The 17,374-nt window shown below is 44.3% G+C and overlaps 1 protein-coding gene and 1 pseudogene across 2 annotated transcripts in view; both read left to right on the top strand.

Annotated features, from left to right (window-relative positions):
• The first annotated feature begins 414 nt into the window (after window positions 1–414).
• On the top strand, window positions 415–882 carry LOC311523221 (small ribosomal subunit protein uS13 pseudogene; annotated as a pseudogene). Its single transcript has one exon. The product of its transcript is annotated as a small ribosomal subunit protein uS13 pseudogene (transcript).
• Window positions 883–6,920: 6,038 nt separating this feature from the next.
• The window catches only part of CHST13 (carbohydrate sulfotransferase 13), a 65,672-nt gene continuing 55,218 nt past the window's right edge, over window positions 6,921–17,374 (top strand). The window contains exon 1 of the mRNA XM_084634432.1: window positions 6,921–7,155. Coding sequence (XP_084490558.1) covers window positions 7,062–7,155 — 94 coding nt within the window. The 5' untranslated portion in view covers window positions 6,921–7,061. The remainder of the gene's footprint in view (window positions 7,156–17,374) is intronic.

Below are 17,374 nucleotides of genomic sequence, written 5' to 3'. Positions count from 1 at the left end.
TTTTTGTTTTGGGGAGGCTAGGACGGGATTACCAAAGCAACACAGCAAATTAGACACGAATTCACAACATGTTTCAGTTAACCAGCATTTTTCACCGAAAAAAAAGTTGAGGCCAAAACACTTTGCTTACCACTACTCACGGTGCAAGTGGGCGCCTCATGGCATTTTCAAAAGTCTGAGGCGCCTCTGAAAATTCCGTGAGACAGCCTAAACACCTGTCAAAAGCTGGTCCTTTTCTACTTAAAACTCGGGCTCAGGCTAAAAATGTTGGATATGGATTCAATTTTCAAACCCCACCTCTTTTCCCTTGCGAAGTTGAAGGATCTTGAGGAGTTTGGTTTGGTTGCTTCAGATATTCATTGTTCTGTAACTTTATACTGAGTGAGTGACTAAGTAACTGCCTTTTAATGCGGAGTAGCCGCCATGTCTCTTGTGATCCCTGAGAAATTCCAGCGTATCTTGCGAGTGCTCAACACCAACATAGATGGGCGATGGAAAATCGCCTTCGCCATCACCACCATCAAGGGTGTGGGTCGACGCTACGCTCATGTGGTGCTGAGGAAAGCGGACATTGGCCTGACCAAGAGGGCTGGGGAACTGACAGATGATGAGGTGGAGAGTGTCATCACTATCATCCAGAACCCCCATCAGTACAAGATCCCCGACTGGTTCCTCAACAGGCAGAAGGACGTCAAAGACAGCAAATACAGCCAGGTTCTGGCCAACGGGCTGGACAGCAAACTGCGTGAGGATCTGGAGTGGCTAAAGAAAATCAAGGTGCATCGGGGCCTACGCCACTTCTGGGGGCTGCGCGTGTGGGGCCAGCACACCAAGATGACCAGGCGCCGGGCCAGAACCGTCAGTGTCTCCAAGAAGAAGTAGTGTCTGCCCTGTGTCTGCAATAAAGTGCTGTTCTCTAAATAAATAAATAAATAAAATAAATAAATAACAAGTGTCCCTACCCTCTCCCCCACCTATGGAACCTTAAGATGGTGAATTTTTTCAGAGTAACAGCCGTGTTAGTCTGTATTCGCAAAAAGAAAAGGAGTACTTGTGGCACCTTAGCGACTAACCAATTTATTTGAGCATGAGCTTTCGTGAGCTACAGGTCACTTCATCGGATGCATACCGTGGAAACTGCAGCAGACTTTATATATACACAGAGAATATGAAACAATACCTCCTCCCACCCCACTGTCTTGCTGGTAATAGCTTATCTAAAGTGATCATCAGGTTGGGCCATTTCCAGCACAAATCCAGGTTTTCTCACCCTCCACCCCCCCACACAAATTCACTCTCCTGCGTCACCAGCAGGAGAGTGAATTTGTGTGGGGGGGTGGAGGGTGAGAAAACCTGGATTTGTGCTGGAAATGGCCCAACCTGACGATCACTTTAGATAAGCTATTACCAGCAGAACAGTGGGGTGGGAGGAGGTATTGTTTCATATTCTCTGTGTATATATAAAGTCTGCTGCAGTTTCCACGGTATGCATCCGATGAAGTGAGCTGTAGCTCACGAAAGCTCATGCTCAAATAAATTGGTTAGTCTCTAAGGTGCCACAAGTACTCCTTTTCTTTTTAAGATGGTGAAAAGACTCTGCAGAAACAAAAACAGTGCAGTAAGCCAGGGGTTTTCCTAAAGGGGGAATGTTTATAAACAGAAATCAGACCACATTAACATAAGCCCATAAACCTTTCCCCAACTAATTCCTATTGGCCTGGGATCATGCCTCTAACTTTTCCTCAGGCACTCTCCCCCATTAGCTGGCTTATAGTTCTTCCCCGGAGCTCCTGTACAAGGAGAGTTGATCCTTGAGCCCCTCCTAGAGCTGATGATTATTATTTGTATTGTTGTAATGCCCAGTCATGGACCAAGACCCCATTGTGCTAGGCACTGTACAAACAACGAATAAAGAGATGGTCCCTGCCCCAATCTCTTTGCAATCTAAGTTGCAATCTAAGTATAAGATAAGACAAAAAATGGATATAGACTGGTGGGGCAATCCAAGGAAACAGTGAGACAATATTGGTAGGCATTGATCTCAGGACACCAGAAGCCTAACCTATTAGGTTAGCTGTTAAGATTAGCTGAGGTTAATGTCTTGTTCACTGGGGACAAGACAGTGCCACTGAACGCAGTGAAAGCACATCAGGGTCACAATCATCATATTATTTGTGTGGTGCCTCTTGAGCCTGCCTGACACTAGCATGGAAAAGTCCTAGCAAAAGTCAGCATGCAACTAGTTCAGCGCTGGAGCCAGATTCTGCTCTGCTTTACCCCAGTTTTGTGCCAATGTTAACCCACTTACTTAGTGATGTTACTCCTGATTTATGGTGGTATAAGCGAAGCAGAATCAGACCCACTGTGTACACACGTCAATTTACAATCCAGCGTTAGTTTGACAGACGTTATAGGTGGCTCGCTTTTACACCTTGAGCTGTACCTGGTTTTTAATAGTAAGTATTTAATAACCAGAGACACATGAAAGGATTTGTATTCTTGCAGGGGAGCAGGAAAATAATCTTAAGAAAAAATGTGTGTTTAACACTGACTTTCAATCATTCATATTGCAATGACCAAAATAAACTAGCTGAGTTTAGAAAGAAACCACACATGGCATTTTATTGATGATGGTGTTGAAGCTTTGAACACTGATGATCGACCACATCCTGCTCTGCTTACTCACATGAGTAATCCCACTGATCCCAGTGAGTGCAGTCACATGAAAAGAGTGAACAAGATTTGGCTCACTGAGTCCATGGTGTATAATGGGGCTCTTCAATTAGAATCTAGAATTTCAGTCTTTCATAGGGAAGTGTTCTTCAGGTAATAAATCATCATCAGCTGTTTAGTAATTTTCTCTCTTGCCCTGAGCCCGCAGACTCTGCATCTGCCTTCAGCCCAAGTCTCCCATTCAGAGCTGGTCAGTACCTCTCTTTAATTAAATGGAGAGGTTGCTGTTTGGTTGCTTTAAAGAATGCTCAACTCAACTCAAGGCAGGGGCTAAGAGTGTTGCCTCCACTATATTGTGCTGTAAGGTACAATCCTACATCAGTTTTACACCACTGTGTTCAAGATAGTTACTCACAACTTATTCTTGGGTAGCTGATCGGAGAATCAAGCCCTTGTACTCAATTTCACAGCAAATTCTGTGATAGTTTACTGTCAGCTGTAACGCATTTGCGATCTAGACCGTGGTGTGTGATTTGTTCTCACGAAATATGTAAACTGAGTAATCACACTTTGATATAAATGTAAATGCAGGGTCAGCTTCTGATCTCAGTCCAACCTCAGCAAATCTGGAATAACTCTAATGAAATCAGTGGAATTGCTCCAGATTTATACTGCTGTAAGTAAAAGGAGAATCTGACCCAAAGGGAACTGGACTAGAGGATATATCTACTCTGCTTAATTTTGCTTCCAAGATTAACATTCATTTAAACCACAGCACTATATAAAATGATTAATAATAAGTGGGCCAAATCCTGCCTTATTGGGGCAAAATTTTAACTGATAGTGCAGGATTGGGATCACAATGACTACTGTATTAGCCTTAATAAATATGAAAAAGCTCATAAGAATATAAGAATGGTCATACTGAGTCAGACCAAAGGTCCATCTAGCCCAGTATCCTGTCTTCCGACAGTGGCCAATGCCAGGTGCCCCAGAGGGAATGAACAGAACAGGTAATGACCAAGTGATCCATCTCCTGTTGCCCATTCCCAGCTTCTGGCAAATAAAGGCTAGGGACACCATCCCTGTTGATCCTGGCTAATAGCCATTGATGGACCTATCCTCCATGAACTTATCTAGTTCTTTTTTGAACCCTGTTATAGTCTTGGCCTTCACAACATCCTCTGGCAAGGAGTTCCACAGTTTGACTGTGCATTGTGTGAAAAAATACTTCCTTTTGTTTGTTTTAAACCTGGTGCCTATTAATTTCATTTGGTGACCCCTCGTCTTGTGTTATGAGAAGGCGTAAATACCACTTCCTTATTTACTTTCTCCATACCAGTCATGATTTTATAGACCTCTATCACATCATATCATACCATACCTCTTAGTTGTCTCTTTTCCAAGCTGAAAAGTCCCAGTCTTATTAATCTCTCCTCATATGGCAGCCATTCCATACCCCTAATCATTTTTGTTGCCCTCTTCTGAACCTTTTCCAACTCCAGTATATCTTTTTTGAGATGGGGTGACCACATCTGCACACAGTATTCAAGATGTGGGCCTACCATGTCTTTATATAGGGGCAATGTGATATTTTCTGTCTTATTATCTATCCTTTTATTAATGATTCCCAACATTCTGTTTGCTTTTTTGACTGCTGCTGCACATTGAGTGGATGTTTTCAGAGAACTATCCACAATGACTCCCAGATCTCTTTCTTGAGTGGTAACAGCCAATTTAGACCTCATCATTTTATATGTATAGTTGAGATTATGTTTTCCACTGTGCATTCCTTTGCATTTATCAACATTTAATTTCATCTGCCATTTTGTTGCCCCGTCACCCAGTTTTGAGAGATCCTTTTGTAGCTCTTCACAGTCTGCCTGGGTCTTAACTATCTTGAGCAATTTTGTATCATCTGCAAATTTTGCCACCTGTTTACCCCTTTTTCCGGATCATTTATGAATATGTTGAATAGGACTGGTCCCAGTACAGACCCCTGGGGGACAGCACTATTTACCTCTCTCCATTCTGAAAACTGTCCTTTTATTCCTACCCTTTGTTTCCTATCTTTTAACCAGTTACCAGTCCATGAGAGGATCTTCCCTCTTATCCCATGACAGCTTACTTTGCTTAAGAGCCTTCAGTGAGGGACCTTGTCAAAGTCTTTCTGAAAATCTAAGTACACTATATCCACTGGTTTCCCTTTGTCCCCATGCTTGTTGACCCCCTCAAAGAATTCTAGTAGATTGGTGAGGCATGGTTTCCCTTTACAAAAACCATGTTGACTATTCCCCAACAAATTATGTTGAGCGATGTGTCTGTCAGTTTTGTTCTTTACTATAGTTTCAACCAGTTTGCCTGGTACTTTGCATTTATCAACTGGTACTGAAGTTGCCTATTATTACTCCTAACACATGCCTGCTTTAGGCCAGTAACTGCTGTTTTTCATGCTTCCCAACCCAAAAATAATTATTCTAAGCCCTTCACTCTTTAATTTGTTCTCATTTGCCCCCTCTTTGGAAAGAAAAATCCTGCATTTTATTTCTGTATCCACGTTTAGAGAGACAAGTTGAGTGAGGTAATATCTTTTATTGGACCAACTTCTGTTGGTGAGAGAGACAAGCTTTCCAGCTCTGTGTAAGCTCAAAAGCTTGTCTCTCTCACCATCAGAAGTTGGTCCAAAAACAGATATTACCTCATTCACCTTGTCTCTCTAATATCCTGGGACTGACAAGGCTACCACATCACTGTATGTATCTATTTGTAATATTACTTTGATAAGAAATCTTCAGGAAAAAGAGGAAGGCAAAAGTTATCTGTGTATTCCCCTCTTATTTAATACAGATGAAACCAATAGAATATTATAGAAATGTTTCTAAAAACTTATAGAATTTAATAGAGAGTTATGTCTCTTCTATAGAACTCCATAGGTTGATTTAGTGACTCCACAGAAAAGGGTCTCATTCTCTGTTAAATTCTACAGGATATTTCCATAAGGCTAGCCTTAAACTAGGAAATATGAAGAGACAAAATCTGAAGCCAGGTATTGCTTGTGGGCCACGGGGGATGGATCACTTGATGATTACCTGTTCTGTTCATTTCCTGTGGGGCACCTGACATTGGCCACTGTCAGGGGACAGGATACTGGGCTAGAGGGCCTTTGAACTGACGCAGTATGTCCTTCTTATGGGTATTTCACATTTCTTATGGGTATTTTGACGAATAGAAAACTCTCAAGGCACTGGAATTATTCATAGCTCTTTGTTTGCCCCCAGGGTATTTTAGTCCAGTCCTATATGGTTTATTGGCGAGTGATCATTTAAATGTGTAATGTTATTGGAAACAATTGTGATTTAATGGCAATAGCAATTTTTGCGCTGCAGGAAGGTGCTGGAGGTTGGTCAGAACTTTCCTCTGCCTTCTTTGCAGCTCAGAAACTACAGCCTTGTTTCCGCTCCCAGGTGACTAGTAGGTGAAACTGACCAGCCTTCAATTGTCTGATCGTTGTTGTTATTTGGGTTACAATGGCACTTTTCGGCCCAAACTGAGATTCCGGGCCCACTGCACTAGATGCTATAGGAAAGCAGGGGGGGGGGGGCTGGGCGTTTGGCCCGGCTGCTGGAGTTGTCTAACCCAGTGAGCCAAGCCCGACGAAGGGGCGAGATTTCTGAGCTGAATGAAACGCTGAGCCGACCCCGAAGGTGGAAAGCCAGGTGAGGTCTGTGCCAGGACCCGCCGCCGCGCGGGGACACAGAGGTGCTGCCAGACGGAATCTTTTGTAACAGCGAGCACGCGGGGCCGCCTTCCTCCCCCGGCCGGGGCAATCGCTGCACACACGGGCGCGGGCCAGGGCTTCTCTCCCGTCCACGTGCCGCTTCCCCCGCGGAGCCCCCAGCTGGAGCGCGGCCAGTCCCAGCCCAGCAACTTCGGGAACTCGCCGCGAGCGCTGGCGAGTCTGTAACTCAGCGGGACGGGTCCATGCAGCGGGCGGGGGGGACGCTGCCAGCCGGCCCCCTAAACGAGCCAGGCGAGCGCGCCTCCCGGGCTGGGACCCCCCAGACGGCGGGCAGGGCCTTTGCCCAAAGCGGCTGCCGGGAAGGGAGCGGGGCTTGCCCAGGTGTGTGCGCCCGTCCTCCTCTCACCCGCCCCCTCCCCCCCCCGGCCGGGAGCGGGTTAGTACAGCCCGGTGTGTGTGTGTGTGGAGAGAGGCTTCCCTGTGCCCTGGGGCAGCGGCGGCCGCGGCGGCGCGTCGGGCGGGGCTCGGGTTCCAGCGCCCCCCGGGCCATGCCCAGCTGCAGCCGCGGCAGCAGAAGCAGCTCGCTGGCCGCCCGCTGCCCCGAGGGGAGCCCCCCCGCCCCTGTAGCGGGCTTTGCCCCGGCGTGAGGATGAGGAAAAGCCGGGTGCAGCGGATGGTCCTGGCCACTTGTCTGGGCTCCTTCCTCCTGGTGATTTTCTACTTCCAAAGCAGCCTGAACCCAGGTGAGTGGCATGGTCGCAGACCCCAGCCGGCCGGATCTCTGCCCGCTCCCCCGGCACGGCCCCTTCTCTGTGTGTCTGTGTCCCGGCTCCCCGTCCCGCGCTCGGGGAACCTGCGCCCTGCAGAGGTGTGGGCGCGCCGCTCAATTTGCCCAAGTTTCGGCTGCTCAGTTGCAAGGAGCCACCCGCCTATCAAAGAGCGCAACGTCCCCGGCTCCGGGACCGCTGGGGCCAGGGGCGGTTTCGGGGGTTACAGCAGGACACGGGCTGAGCCGAGTCTCGCTGAGATCAATGGAAAGACTCCCTCTGACTTCCAGGGGAGTGGGGCCCTAAGTCCGCAGGAACTCCCCGGAGATCAGCGGGACTACTCGCTGGCTCTGAACTCGGAACCGAGCCCTTTGTTTCAGACGTTCACCTAGGTGCAGTTAGGTTTATGCACTTCGTTGTGTGCTCAGAGCCAGATGTGTAGAGACAGTCTGGCCAGCTGGCATTTGCTTACTGCACATAAAGTCCTGCTTATGTTGAATGAGTGAAAACTCCCTGGGGAATACACTTGGCGTTTACGTATTTTTCAGCTGCAATCATTTACCTTCACTTTGTATCTTGTTTGTAAGGGGAAGGAAAATGCGATGAGTGTAATTAATAGATATATGAATTTCACATATTCAAATGACAGGTTTCAGAGTAGCAGCCGTGTTAGTCTGTATTCGCAAAAAGAAAAGGAGGACTTGTGGCACCTTAGAGACTAACCAATTTATTTGAGCATAAGCTTTCGTGAGCTACTTGAAGTGAGCTGTAGCTCACGAAAGCTTATGCTCAAATAAATTGGTTAGTCTCTAAGGTGCCACAAGTCCTCCTTTTCTTTTTACATATTCAAATATCCATTTTAAAAAACAACTTTTTTTGGATCTGTTCCCAGATGGCTGCCTGTAGTAGAGTAGATTTGATTTGATGAAGTCAAGGAACACACCAATCTAAAATCTGCACTCGGTATTTGAATTAAAATGTCTTTAATGATGTGATACAGACTAACAAAGGTGAAAGAATGGAACAGGTCTCAGGTGTCATATGTCACACCTAGACCTATTGAAGTGCATCAAAAAAACCAGTTAAATTGTTGTCCCGCTATGGAAAGGAATATCTTTAATGTCTGTTGTCAGTAATACATTGTGCTTGGGGAGAAGATCCTATAGGAGCAGAACTAGAAAATAAACAGACTTGTACTAAAAGGGTGAGAAGTTTCACTGCCTGCTTTCTGCTCTTTCCTTGAAAAAGGAATTGCTTCCTATTTCCAAGAGATATTATTAGGTAATTCCCATAGTTTAACAATGCACTGATGTCTTCTGATAACAGCAGAGATTAATCAATGGTGCTTTTAAAGTTATCTCCTCAAATTCAAAATACCTGTTGGACAGAAGTTAGTAGATTTTTACCACTTTGGACTAAATGAGGTGTAATTTCCATTTTATAGTAGTTATTCCATCACTTTAATACTCTTTTCTTGAAAATAAAAATACATAACTTGTTGGCTAAATAGTGTCTGATTTGAAAAGTGTATTAGGTTTGTGTGTGTGTGTTATGCTTACTGTTAGAAGTTTACTAAACGAGCTGTGCAGTCCTAGAAAACTGCATTCAGTTTTCTATTAATCAATAATGTATACTTTAAAATGAATATCTGAGGTATGATTTTGATATTTGGAACATTCAGTAGAAAAATGCTGCAATGGATCAGTTAAGTATCTATGTAGCAGCCGTGTTAGTCTGTATTCGTAAAAAGGAAATAAGTACTTGTGGCACCTTAGAGACTAATGAAAGCTTATGCTCAAATAAATTGGTTAGTCTCTACGGTGCCACAAGTACTCCTTTCCTTTTTAAGTATCTATGCATCCAACAGAGAGAGGGCCAAATTTTACATTAACTTCACTGGAATTGCACTGGTGTAATTGAGAGGAGAATCTGGTCTGTTATATGATTTTACTGTAGCTTTTTTTTTTTTTTTTAAACAGGAGGATGCCTTCATGGGTGCTGATCCTGAAGACACTTACGCACATGTTTAACTTTAATCCTATGAGTACTCCCGGTATTGATCTGAACGGAATTACTCACAGGGTTAAAGTTAAACATGAGCAAAAATGTTTGCTGGTTCAGGCAATCAAACTCAGTGACAGAATCACTACAACTGCATTGGAATGAGATAATTTAATTACCTATCTGGAACTCATGCTGGCGAGGTGCTGAGTGCCTCTTGTTGAGTTTGTTGGAAATTAAGTGCCCTCAATGCAAGGAACATCCCCTTAATTCAGAAAAGGTATCATTTTTGAGAGGTCTCACAGATGAGCATATTTCATATAAAATGAGGTTTCTTTGCAGGTAAAGAGATAGGGGCAAATCCTCAGGTGGTATAAATGGTCATCGCTCCTGACTATTGAATGAGTCACAGGGACACGCTTGTAATCTGAAATCATGAGAGTTAAGGGTAGTTTCCAGTATTGCAGCTGTTCCTCCGTGTCCTTCTTCAGTTCTTGTGGTTTTGCAGCTCCCTTTCCCTATGTAGATTGAGTGCTGTCAAATGCAGAAAACAAGCAAGCTGAAAAATATCATTTTCTCTTAGTTGAGATAAAATTGAGATTTATCACTTAGATTTTAGGTGTTGTTTGTAGCAATAGTAGGTAACCAATTTCAGACAGAAGTGTGGTTATTTTTTATTTGTTTTTAGTGGCTCTTTAAGTTGTTTGATGTGTTTCTAGTATTACAAAAAAGCATTCCAGAGCAAGAGGTAGTCCCACAAGTCCCCTTCGAAGCAATCAAATGGTTTTTCCATTGTTGCTAAGCTAGGTTCTTCAGATTGTATTTCACACGAAACCTAAAGTGCGTAAATTGTAACTGATCGATCAGTGCTAAAGGCACATATAGATTCTGCCATCATTTGAGCCGGAATCAAGGCTTAAAATTGTGAGAGGCTGAGAGAGACAAATGATCATCTTATTAGATGTAGAAAAGCACTTAAAGGGCTTGATCTGCATGGAAGAGAAATAATTTAATCAGTAAAATTCCCACCTTTAAATATGCCTCTGTTTGGAGCAGCTGGCACTGAAATAACAAGTCATATAGAAATAGGGCACTCCTATTTCGAAGTCAGAGTGTGATGCACAGACTTATACTAAAATATAGTAGAATCTCAGAATTACCAACACCTCGGGAATGGGGGTTGTTCGTAACTCTGAACAAAACATTATGGTTGTTCTTTCAAAAGTTTTACAACTGAACATTGAATTACTACAGCTTTGAAACTTTACTATGCAGAAGAAAAATGCTGCTTTCCCTTTATTTTTTTCATAGTTTACATTTAACACAGTACAGTACTGTATTTGCTTTTTTGTCTCTCCTGCTGCCTGATTGCATACTTCTGGTTCCCAGTGAGGTGTGTAGTTGACTGGTCAGTTCATAACTCCGGTGTTGGTAACTCTGAGGTTCTACTGTAACTAAAAGTGTGAATTACCATTTCCAGTTTCCATGTAGACAAGGCCTCTGACCACAATCCATCTCCCTTGCTAGTGCAGGATACAGGGATCAAACTTGTTTCCGTCAAAGGCAAAATCCCCGTTGTCCTTGGTGGAAGCAGAATCAGGCTTGTATGGCTGAATCCTACTTGCAAGTACATCAGTGTAAAGCCTGCGTAACTCACTGACTTCAGCGGGCTACTCCAGAGTTACACGTGTCTGACCGAGGGCAGAATCTGGACCTTAGTCTTTGTCATGGGGAGAGGATGCATCTGATATTAAACTTGGTAACACATTTGATTTTAGCCAGAATTACAAAATACAGATGTAACTCTTTGTAAAACCTCTTGAAATAAACGTTTAGCGTTGGAATCTAATGCACACTTTGAGCTCGACTCTGATCTCACTTACGTTGGTGTCTGTCCAGTGAGGTTTTGGATTGACTCTGGTGTAACCAACGTCGGAATCTGATCCTCTATTTTTCTCCTCCAGCTTTTACTGAGCTTGTGCCTCATTGGCTGTGTCTCCACAAGCTTTGTCCACCCCAGATTTCCCATCAGAGCTAACCCTGGTGCAGCTTCCCCTGTGGTAGCAACAATGGGAGTGGAGTGGGCTCCAGCAGATGCTTGGGTTTTTACCGTTGTGCCATTTAACCCCACTGAAACTTCAGCAAAACCAGGGTGGGAGTGAGCCCAGCTGATTGAACAGTCCTGCAGGGGAACCTATGGGTTTGCAATTTGCATTAACCTTCACCGTACCGGCATTTTCCACACTGCCAAGCTGAGGAATGTTTTAGGTTTTGTGTGACATTTGCAGTCTCCAAAGTGGTTAAACAAATGGCCACTCCATCCCACAGGAATTTGAATATTTCCTATATAAAAGAGAAAAGTCTCTGAAGAAAGCTTTGTAAGGGACATATGACTCTGCGGGGCCTGATTCTCCATTAACCATTGTAAATCAGGAGTAGCTCCATTGAAGCCAATGGGGTTTCACTGGTATAAGTGAGTGGAGAAACCAACAGGCCCCTTGTGCATAAGGCATTTCAATTCGTGCCTTTGGTGTCTGTCTATTGGTGAAGGCCCACGGGGCTACGGAGTCGTAGTGAAATGCATGTGTAGCTACTACCAGCCCCCTCTGGCTGCAAAACAGTCAGGATTTTCCTCTGTGCATTTATTGACTCTTGCACCCTTGTTTACTAGACTCCAGTGGCAGTTCAGGGTGCCTTGCAGGATTGGGGTTTGCTTCGGCTAATGTATTCAAAGTGCTGTATTCATACAGTCATAGCATTTAATGCCAGAAGGGAGTGTTAGCTCATCTATTCTGAGCTCCTGTGTGTCACTGGCCACTAAACTTCATCCGCTTTCCTTTGTATTGAGACCAATACCTTTGTTTGATTAAACCGCTCTTCTAGAAAGGCATCCATCTTGATCTGAAGACCTCCAGAGGTGGAGAATCCACCACTTCCCTTAGGAGTTTTGTTCCCGTGGTTAATCTCCCTTGCTGTTGCAAAATTGAGGGTTTATTTCTAATTTGAATTTGCCATTGGTTCTTGTTGTATCTTTCTGCCCTAGATTAAACAGCCTTTTAGTACCCAATACTGCAGAGGGTGGGGGGAGAGGGATAGCTCAATGGTTTGAGCATTGGCCTGCTAAACCCAGGGTTGTGAGTTCAATCCTTGAGGGGGTCATTTGGGATCTGGGGCAAAAATTGGGGATTGGTTCTGTTTTGAGCAGGGGGTTGGACTAGATGACCTCCTGTGGTCCCTTCCAACCCTGATATTCTATGATCCTGCATTTTCTAGAGTTCTTTGCAGTCCAGCTGTTGGTGTGAGTTGTTGAACCTCCAAAGATGCCTTTGAATGCCAACACCAGGGCCTTACACCGCCCTTGATCCAAGCACACAGGTTCTGCTGACTTTAGGAGGACTTTTGCTGCCCATCCACAACAGCATATAGCTCATGAATTTTTTGGCACCCAGTAAGCTCAGGGAAAGCTATTTCTTTCCAACTAAGTTCTATGTCTGGTGTCCTAGGTACTGCATCTCCTATAAAGCCTTGAATTGCATTCACAATTACATCCCCTAATGACCTGAACGTTAATGAAAGGAATGGCAGAAGGGGCCCTGATGTCGCACACGTTCTGATATTGTACAAGCCATTAATATTTGCAGCTGGTTGTGAAATAATGCCTAAGAAAAGAAAGGGAAAGTGAAACTTGCAGCGTAGCTGACATTCCTTTAAAGCTTCTGTTCTGAAACTTGCCCATGTAAAGGGGCCCTGTCTTGCTCCCCTCATGCACCTGGCCCCAGCTGTTGACATTGTCGCCATTAAAAGGTTTTTTTTTTGCTACTTTTTACTCATGTTAGACCCGCAGAAGCAGCCCAGCTGTGGCAGAGTGAGCTGGAGTGGGGATTGTGATCAAGTATCAGGGAGATGCAACCACGTTGGCCTTCCTATATTACCAACTGTAAGAGGCATCCTAGCTCGATGGGAAGCAGATTTTGCGGGAAAAGAGGAATTCCGTTATGGAAAATATTGAAATCCTATTGAACATCCATTCATTTGAGTGATTCGAGACACAGTAGCTATAAGATGAGCCTATTTTCTGCTCGTACCTGTTGTGCTTTTCCTCACAGAAGAACTCGGTTTTTGTTTTTTGCTTTCAAGACATGGCTGTGTGACTTTAGAACTAATTCCCAGTGCTGTTCACGCCAGCTGTGACTCCTCGTGTGGCGTTTACGCTGTGTGAGATATCAGCCCAAGCTCCTGAATTTTGGATCTTCCACATCCAGATCCAAATTTGGTGCAGTTTGGATCTGGGGGGGGATTTGGTCCAGGCCCACCTCTACCTTGTACATAGTTAATAAACCCATGATCTCCTTTGAGCAAAGTGGCTCTAACGGACACTACACTCGCTAGGTCACTCAAGCCAAGATTTTCAAAGGTGACGAATGATTTTTGGGTGCATCCATTTTTGGGTCCCAAACTTGAGGTGTCTTAAAGGGGGCTAATTTTTAAAGAGTACTGAGATCTGCCAAAACCAGGCCATTTTAAGGTGTCTCAATTAGGCACCCAAAACTGATAGTAACTTTTGAAAATCTTGGCCAGAGTGAGCTGTCACAGTCAACTCTGGATTTGTCCCCACTGGGAAAATGCCCAGCAGTGCAGTTGTACTAGTGGTAGCATCAGTGGGAATTTTCCCCCTAAAATTCCCTACTGCAGGCCTGGCCACTAAGACTGGGGGAGCGGGGAAAATGTTTTAATTCATATCTTTCAAAATTTCTTGATGACAAATTAATAGTGTGCTCTTCCCTAGTGCTTTTCAGGTAAGGTGCTCAAAGTGCTTTATGATAATTATTTAAATAATATTTTACATCATCCCTGTGGCATATGTAAATATTATTACACCCATCTTGCAGCTGGGGGAAACTGAGGCATAGAGCTGTTAAGTGACTTGTCCAAGGCCACACAGAGTTGGGCCCCGAATCTGCAAATACACATGGGCTTAGGTTTAAATGGGGCTACTCGTGCTTAAAGTTAAGCGTGTGTGTAAGTATTTGCAGGAGTGGGGCATTAGCAGAGCTAAGAATAGGATTTATGGGTCCTACTCCCAACCCCCTCCCCCCATGGTCTGCTCAAACCACTAGACGAGGGTTGCCAACATTGTATTTCAAAAATAAAGGAATGTTTTCTTAGCACCTCACCTCCCAATATTATTATTATTTTATTATTTAATTTATTAATAATAATGAGTACTCACCTACATTCGCCAGGGCTATTTCTTATGGCTTTTTGTTGCACTCAGCAACTCCCGATCTTATTGTACAGAGATGAAGAAATAAGAGATGTTCCTGCTAATAAGGGACTGTTGGCAACCCTACCTAGACAACAGTTCCTCTGCATTTTTTTAAAAAAAGTTTATTTTTCATTCAAAGATTAGGGTAAAATCCGACACTGTTGAAATAATGGTAAAACTCCTATTGCCTTCAATAGGATCCGTGTTTCCTTCCTAGTTTTAAATTATAATAATTCAGGGAAATGAATACATCAGAATGACCCAATACTACTCAAACCATTGTGTTGTAGTTACTCCAAATGTCCACTTGGGGTTGCATCATTGTCTTATGTCTTAAAAAAATGCAATGTTGATCTTGTCTTTGCTATCCACTAGCAAATGAATGCAAGTGAAATCCCAAGTAGCATCAAGAGACGCATGCTCTGCCTTCTCTTACCTCGTTGGGTACTCACCTGTGTATTGAGTCTGGTCCTGCAAACTCTCTGTGCTTGGAACTCCTGCTGGAGCCAACTGGGATTTTGTGCACAGAGGGCTTGCTTGTTCAGAGCTTCTTAGCAGCTGACCGACCCAACTCTAAATCTTTCCAGATAACGGTGCTGATCTGACTTCCCTTTGGTTTGTGCAACATGACAGGTCCTGGTGTGAAAATATAAGGGACCCTCCGGGGCTTTTATCCATTTGCTTTCGTTGCAGATGAGTTGCGTGAGTTTTTTTTCAGCTCATGTTCTGGTTTTTAGCTGTATGAAATCCGAGAGGCAGTAACTGAGTTGTAAGAGGCAATATACTAGTGCGCTGTTAAAACAATTGGCCAGTATGTCAACAGAGGCATTAGATAGCACCGTCTGGAATGCCAGTTCCCACACACTGCTTGCGTTTGCTTGTGTTGAAAGGAAGGCGTGTAACATAGAATCTGTGACCTACTCTTGTGGACTCACTGGCTGGCTCTGCACTCGAACATGGATCCGTAATGAAGTCCATATGTTCCTGAGGGCCAATCCTTTCATGTGGAATGCTTTCTAGTCCCTCTTGGGTTTGTTCAGTTTCCTGACGGTCTGTGATAATTGCAAGAGATTTGAGAGAGGGCAAGTGTGGGACTTAGCTTGTCTGGAAGTTTATTCCGAATCTGCAGAAAAGAGACCGAAGATGGTGATCCTGGGGTCTTTGCCATATTGATCCAGGCCTTTTTCATCCCAGGGTTTGGTTCATTCAGTGCACCCGGCTTGGGGCTACATCTCATGAATAATGTCTGCTGGCTAGTTCACTCTTTTTACTCAGGTTGGGTCCCTGGGTCTCTCTGAAACAGGCTCATCCCTTGTGTATTACTGCATGTGTGGAGATCCAGCAAGCTAGCAGCCTTCATATCTAATGGAGAGGGGGGCTGGAGGCAGGGCATTCCCAGTGAGATGATCTGTGACTGTTTCACTTCTGGCATTGATTGGCCAGAGCCCAAATTTACTGATCTTCAAGTCACACAGTACTTTCTCCCAGCTGTTTTCTGATGAGGGCAAGGGTTAGAGTAAGGGAGAGTGAGGAGAGCACAAATTTCCATCCCCTGGCTAAAAGCAGAGGGAACTCTCCCTCCTCCTTGACAGGCACTGTTCCAATCTACCTTAACCCCTGGGTGGGGCTGAGGAGATGGTTGGGGAGAGCTCTATATTCGGGGAAGCAAAGTAGGAGAGTCTTATTTTGGATGATGTGGCTGTGTGTGTGCTGATGCAGCTCCGATAGCTGCGACATGTGCCCAGATCACAGGATTGAAGTCGTCTTTGGGCTAAATGGTACGAGCTGTAGTGAGGAGAGCCATGCCAGGCAATCGATGTATCCCCTGGGCACCAGTCATCATTTGGCCACTCTATGGAGCCAGTATGATAAATGTGTCAATGTGTGTCTTTAATCTGATGATGTTCCCCAAGGCTCTGCTGATGAGTGAGGTACATTAAACAAACAGGAAGGCAGAATCCTCCCTGGCATACCACTTCCAGCCTTCACTTCTAACACAAGTGAAACGTTGCCGGAAGCCAGACTAAGTGATCACAATGGTCCCTGCTGACCTTTAAATCTATGGAGTTTCACATAGTTGGGGAGTCTTGAGAGAATGGCTGTCCTACCAGCCAAACAGCGGGAAGCTCAACCAGAGAAAAGGAACCCTCTTGGTGGACAGATCTGGTTCTGATTCTGTAATTACTGCTTATGTCTTGATAGCAGGATGGACCCAATCCCACCATGAAGTTACTGGGAGTTGGTAGCATGCAAGGTAGACGATAGGCCTAATAGCAGAGCTGCTTGGAAAATGGAGTTCTTTTAGTGGAAACTTTTTCAACTTCAACATTTTTTCGATTTAAAACAAAAAACAAAAAAATTCAAAAGAAGGAAAAAAATCATTCTTGTGACATAAGAAAGAAAACCCCCAAACTGAAGAGTTTTTGATTTTTGGTTTTTCGATGAAAAGTCAACGTTTTTTGCAGCAGGCAGAGACTCTGGTGAAAAGTTTCATTTAGTAAAACAACCACTTTTCTGTCAAAAACCAGGTTTGATGGAAAATTTTCAAGCCACCTTCCCCGCAGACAAGACTGAGCTTCATGGTTTTCCCGCCATCACTTTCATTTGACAGAGACCTGACTCTGAAGTACACCCCAAGCAGGGGCAGCACTGAACACAGTTTTTGGAAGAGCTTCTGAATAATCCAGTGAGGACAACTGGCTGGGCCAGTTCAGGCAGAATCATGCACTGTCCAGAACACAGTTCTGCCAGCCAGTCTGAAGCTGGCAACTGAATACTCTCTTGATGGACAAATAATCTGAACCTCATTTGTAAAACCAAATTATTAAAACCACTTTTCCATCAGCTGCTGCTTGGAGAATTCCCCCAAAGGAAGTCACAGAACCTGTTACGGGAGCTGGAATTTATCATGTGATGAGTTGTCTTACC

Source organism: Lepidochelys olivacea (assembly GCF_965140295.1).
Source record: "Lepidochelys olivacea isolate rLepOli2 genome assembly, chromosome: 7".
NCBI classification, from domain to species: Eukaryota; Metazoa; Chordata; order Testudines; family Cheloniidae; genus Lepidochelys; species Lepidochelys olivacea.
This window is presented reverse-complemented; position numbering and strand designations above follow the sequence as displayed.